The following is a 6,055-nucleotide window of genomic DNA, read 5'->3' as shown; positions in this document are numbered from 1 at the left end:
AATCCATTAACATAACTGGCTACATTCAACTGAAAGTTACATAGCTACATTGTTAGTGTCATGAAAAGTTCTTACAAGAAGTATGAATCTAAAATATAACAAAATGATGCTGATTTGTCATTCCTATGCTGTTGTTGATAAGAAGAGTCCGCTGCTCACTATCATTCACCAGTTCTTCATTACTCAAGGCATCCATTGTGTATACCAGCAATAGTTTCTGGAAGTTGGTGAAACATTTCCAAAGGCCGAGTCAGAAAGCAATGTCGGTGACAACATCAATCATGTTACACGATGCCGTATTTCAATCAGGACCCTACAAGTCAAAATCATAGACAGAAAATGGGACAGCATAGTTCATGCATATACTTGCGTGTACATTTCTTCTATGCCTCAAAAGAACAACCAGCTTTATTCTTTTTGCGAAAGATGCCAAGTACAAGTGTTGAAGAAGACACAGCTGAAAAGAGTGGGAATAGCCATCGCACAAGTGCGGCAATAGGGAACAAAGCAAATAAAGTCAAAGGAAGAAGAAGCCATCTGTTCTTCCCGATGAGCACAAGATACAGCGTCGCACAAAAGCTAATGGTCATGAATGATATGGAGGCAATCATGTGGTGAAGTCCCATAGACAGACTGTCTGGCAAAGCGTGCAGAAAATCCTCTTCCGCTTTACGAGAAGTTAAAATAGAAACAAATGCCAATAAAGAAGTGCTAGAAGTGAAGAGGGATATTCCGTTTGAAAGGGCGAACAAGGTGAAAGCGCCATTTCTTGAGAAAATGGGGAACCCGTTGTCCTCATCGTTTCCGCCTGGAACTGTAACTGCTGCTGCAAATGCAATTGTAGCAACAAGTGCTGCTATCAACGAGCATCCGTTTGCTGTATCTTTCAACCATTCTTCTCCTTCTCTTTTTAGTTTTACATGTCTCTCTGTAAATACTTCATTAGCAGTTTTGCCCTCACTGTTTAATATGTCATAGTAAGAAGGTGGTACGACCTTCTTCACTTCCTACATACATTACATTAAAAAAACACAATATCAGTGCAGCTTGGAAAGGTCGCATTCATATAACTCACATGTCACAGTACTTAGGTAGTAGAGAAATCAAACTACCTTAAACCATTGTAGTTCTTGCTGCATCTGGAGAGCCGGGCCAAAAGAGCGATTCAGTTTGTTTTCAGGTAGTAATTTTCCAGCCAAATGCAAGATGGTATTTTCATGGTGATCCATTGAACTCATTAGGATGTGTCTATGCTCACTCATTCGATAAATCAAATTAAACACATTTCTGGATCGATTTTCTACTGCAACGTGAAGTGCAGTCTTCCCCTTGGTGTCGCAATAATAAACTGATGAAGGAAATTTTGTCACAATAATTTCAAGAAGCTTGTAGTTGTCGAAACGTGCTGCTTGGAGGAGAGGACCACCTACGATAGAATCGATTTCCTTCTCACTTAAACTTTCCAGTTTCTCGCAAAGGATTTCTGCTAATTTAATTCCATCATGGTGTTTTTTGTTTTTGTATCCAGTCTGTTTCAATCCAACCGCTACAACACAAGCAAGAAAAAATAGAGATGATATTTGAGGGGTTACAGGAAAGTAGTTTAGGGGGTCAAAGTGTGAACTTCTAAAATTTATTTTTAAGATACCAAGGCATATGACAGGAGTACCAGATTTTTAACTGGTACATCAACTTTTTAGAATTGATATAGTCACTCTAGTTATATTAGAAAGTCAATTTTCTTTGTTTTATAACTCAAAAGTCACTAGTATTGTTATTTCACCTATAAAGTCACTCAACCAAATTTAAGTGATCTTTCTGTTGGATCTTTGTTTTGTAACCCAAAATCACTCAAGTATTGTTATTTCACCTATACCCAACCAAATTTAAGTGATTTTTCCGTTGAATTCAACTGATATGAAATTTTTATTTTAAGTCAAACTTCTAAAAGTTGGGAAAAAAAAAAACCCATTTTAACCATTTTATTGACCCGCTCCAGTTGGCCCGGCCCGCTAAAACTAAATGGGTCAAATATATATAGTGCAAAACCCTTTTATTTTACATTTATCTCTCCTATAACGATCCTCCCTCTTCGTCTAGGGCTCTTTCTCCTCTTTCAGCGATCTTTTTCCTCTTTATGCCTCTTCTTCCTCTTTTAACAAGAATATGAACTCTGAAATTAGCAATACCAAGTTGTCTTAGCCTGAGCCAACACTGAACTTGAGATATGTGCTAAACATGTCAAGTTGACTACTTATTGTTCTAAAACAAGTAAAGTCTTCAAGCCCAGTGCACAGCCATACACATATCCTACAAATATATTTGCAGCTTAACATCTGTAGCTTGCCTCATGCTAATAGCTAAAACTTTATTCGTCACTTAACAAAATATATTGCTTAAAATCACCATTCAACTGTCAAATATTGCTACATAAGCAGCACCATTTAACCAAAAATACTGACCTATATAGTTCTAGCAGGTCGGACCAAGCAGTGGAGCAGGTCAATAAAATGGTTAAAGTGGATAGTTTTTATTTTTCAAAAGTTTGGCTCTTTCTAAGATAACTAACATTAGATGAGTGACATTATGCACCAATACAGTAAGGAGCACCCTGGATAAAGAAAAAGCTGAAATTTCTGAAGAAGCTACGTACCTGGTTCCAAAAATGTGGTAGAAGAAATGAAAAGAAGCTTCTGGATCCCTACAACAAGAAGTAAATTAAATTAAAACTAGTTATATCCTTTATCCATAAACTTACATGGTACCATGCATATACATTGCACCAATTAAACCATTCTGTCGTTTCATTTTCTTATTTTTCTCATATCCTTTTCAATTTCTGTCACTTCACTCTATTTTCTGAATATGACCGAAGAAAGCACTTTGAGGTTGTGACACCTGTGTGTTAATTACCCGAAAAATTTAAAAATAATTTAACTCACAAGATAATCGCTTGCGAGAGCTTGGACGACTTTCACCAGTGAATACTGATATCTTTGTAGCCAGCAGTGCCAGAGGAGATAGTAATTCATCTGAACCACATTTGGCCAAATCAGGAAAATTGTTTACCAAACCTACAGCCAACTCTGCAAAATAAATGTCGTATTACTCAGGAATAACGTCGTATTCAACAAAAAATCACCCTTTATCTTTATTCTTCAGCTGAAAAGTTAAGCTAGGTAATTGTTTCCTCTCATGAATTCTTGCATTATAATTGTCTGCCATTGGAAACATATATGTAAACTCACCGTACAAGTCGGAACGAATCAATCTACGAAGCAGCCTAGCACCAGCAATGCCAGTATAAGGAGCAGAACTTTTGGTGACACTGAAGAAGTAACGAACCATATCCAAAGATTTGTAACCATATTCAGTTGCTAGATGTATCGGATAAAGGCCTTTGTTGGATGCAACATGAGGCAAATTATGGTTTCTTTTGACAAGAATATTTGCGGCAAGTAAGTTGCCAAACCGAGCAGCATAATGAAGAGCTGTTTCCCCTGAACTGTTTTGTATGGCTAACGCATCATCCGACATGGAATCCACCAAATTCTCAATGAAAAAATTGCAAGCATTGTCATTCTTCAAACCAATAGCAATGTGAAGTGCTGTTTGTAATGAGGAAGTGATCAGATCAACTCTATTAGCTTCCAGGTTTTCATGTAAGAATGCTTGTGCGGCTTCCCAATCCCCGCGTCGTGCAGCCCTGTATAATGTCAAACAGTGCCTGTAATCTTCCACTGATTCCACTCTTTCTTCTTCCTCAATTGTTGGCTGCATTGTGCTACCAGCTTCTGCCATATGGTTATTAATGAAGACTATTTTCTTAGCAAATCCACTAGGCGAGGTGCCTAGAGCTAGTTTTTTTATTTATATAATAAAGGTGAAACTCAAAGGAAAAAGTACAAGTAAGGGAAGCGAGACCTTACCTTACTAATCCTATTTAGGCGTAACCTCTACTAATTAATATGCATGTAAAAAATAAGGAGACAGAACTAAATATTATATGATCATTGCAGAGCCAGAGTTTATAATTAACTAAAGTTCGTACATGTGCTTGTTATTTTCATTCCTTTAATTCATCGAGTTTAGTTCTTCGATCGATTTAATTCTTTACTGGGTCAAGGATTCCTTCCCTATGATTCTTCGATGATTCAATTGAGCATCGGGTCAAATTATTCATACTTCAAATTTCCTTTGATCCTAACAATCAGAGAAGAGAAATAACAATTTCGATTTGTCCAGATTGCACCGAGGTACGTGTATGTATGTTGCAGTTGAATAAGATTATTGTGGGCAATATATCTATGCTGTAGTTACCAAAAAAATGTATATCTATGCTGTGCGAGTACATCTATGTGGTTAAGTTCATTGTTGGTGCAAGTTGTAAATTATAAGAGAGTCATTAATTAAGAAGATGATATATTATACATCTGTTACTAAATTCATGTAATAGAAAATGAGTTCTTTAGAAATCAGATAAATAATTTTTCTTGTGGAAGCAGGACAAACAAGTTTCACAAGAGCCTAGGAGCCATTCAATATTGATTGTCTACCTCCCTCCCCCAATACTCCCCCAAGTTTCATAGTGTCTGCATAAATTACTCCATATATAAATGCTTTTGGAGACAATATTTTTTTAATTACTTATCAAATATTAGAAAATAAGTAAGAAAAATTACATTTATTTTCGGGATAACATTTTTTGGGAAATACCAAACACACCCTGAGTATTAAGTATATTGCACGGCAACTATATTAACAAGGTAAGAAAGGAAAATTAAACCTCACCTTCATATTGGTCCTGGGACTTAGCACAGCAGATATCCTCCAATTCCAACCAAAGATCTCTAGCACTGATTTTCTCAACCACTTTCTCAAGCATTTTTTCAGTTAGAGAGCCAAGAATCCACCCTTTAACAAGCCTGTCACTTCTTTTCCACATTAAGTAATTATTATCCTGGTTTCCATTATAGTCAGTAATCTTGTCTAATGGTGGTTGAATTGTTCCATCGATGAAACCAACTAATTCTTGACTTTCAAGAAGACAAAGCATTTGTGCTTTCCATATCACATAATTGGAAGAATCAAAGAGTTTGATGGTTACAAAATTTGCTATATTAAGTGTTGATGGATAAGGAAATGGATTTCCTGTGTTTGCCATTATTTAGCAGCAATGTAACTACTCAAATTTCGAGTTTGAGAGAGTGATTCTAAGGAGGGAAACTGGGTCAACGGTTAATTAGGGTCTTATATTATATACTCACCCAAAGTATTACTCCATTCAATGGTTACAAGTGGTTACCATCCACGAAAGTCCTGATCCAAAGGGTCAACGGCTGTCAATTATTCCATTCATATCAAAGTCAAACTCCAATTTGTTTAAATTGAGAGTTAAATTTCAATACGCATGTTTTTACTTATTGTTTTTGTATAACCATATGGTATCCGAGCCGACTTATTTTTAGATTTGTATCGCATAAGACCAATAAGAGAAAGAGCAACCCAGAGAGTAGCCAACGAAGTGCGTAAACCAGAATCATAATGTCTCAAGTTCAAATCTCAGCAGAGACAAAAACATTAAGTGATTTATCTCACCTGTATACGCCTTGAAATGTGTGTAAGTTGATCCAAACACCATAGTTATATTAAAAAAAATGTGAAAGCCTCCCTATCTATCTCACTATACCTTGGTAATAAATTTTAACATGATTAAATTTATTACCTGAAAACATTACATAAAGCTTCCAAAAGAAACTATACAAATCAATTTCTTATGCTTCAAAAAATATTCTGAGTATAGCAAATTTAACAAAAAAAAAAATATCAAAAGTATTAGTCGATTGTATAACTTGATGAGAAGATAATCATCGATGGCTTGGATTGTGTCTGACTTTGTTGTTTGTCCGTTTTAGTCCACTGGTCAAACATTTACAAAGAAAAAACTTAGAGTAATTATTTTGACTGATAATCCTTTAAGTCGTTGCTTAACTAACATATTTACATATACATATCAACAGTGGATTCCAAGCAGCTTCAATGACGCAAAAAGACA

The 6,055-nt window shown here is 35.8% G+C and overlaps 1 protein-coding gene across 1 annotated transcript; it reads right to left on the bottom strand.

The window, feature by feature from the left end:
- Nucleotides 1–5,407, bottom strand: LOC132627419 (uncharacterized). Its single transcript, XM_060342761.1, has 6 exons — nt 4,792–5,407; nt 3,249–3,794; nt 2,943–3,086; nt 2,654–2,701; nt 1,113–1,546; nt 1–1,007 (listed from the first exon to the last, which is right to left on the bottom strand). Exons 1-6 carry the CDS (start codon nt 5,162–5,164, stop codon nt 384–386), a joined length of 2,169 nt encoding a protein of 722 aa, XP_060198744.1. The 5' UTR covers nt 5,165–5,407; the 3' UTR covers nt 1–383.
- Between the last annotated feature and the right edge of the window lie 648 nt (nt 5,408–6,055).

This window comes from Lycium barbarum, chromosome 2 (assembly GCF_019175385.1).
Source record: "Lycium barbarum isolate Lr01 chromosome 2, ASM1917538v2, whole genome shotgun sequence".
NCBI classification, from domain to species: Eukaryota; Viridiplantae; Streptophyta; class Magnoliopsida; order Solanales; family Solanaceae; genus Lycium; species Lycium barbarum.
The sequence above is the reverse complement of the archived record's forward strand: the minus strand, read 5'-3'. Positions and strand labels throughout refer to the sequence as shown.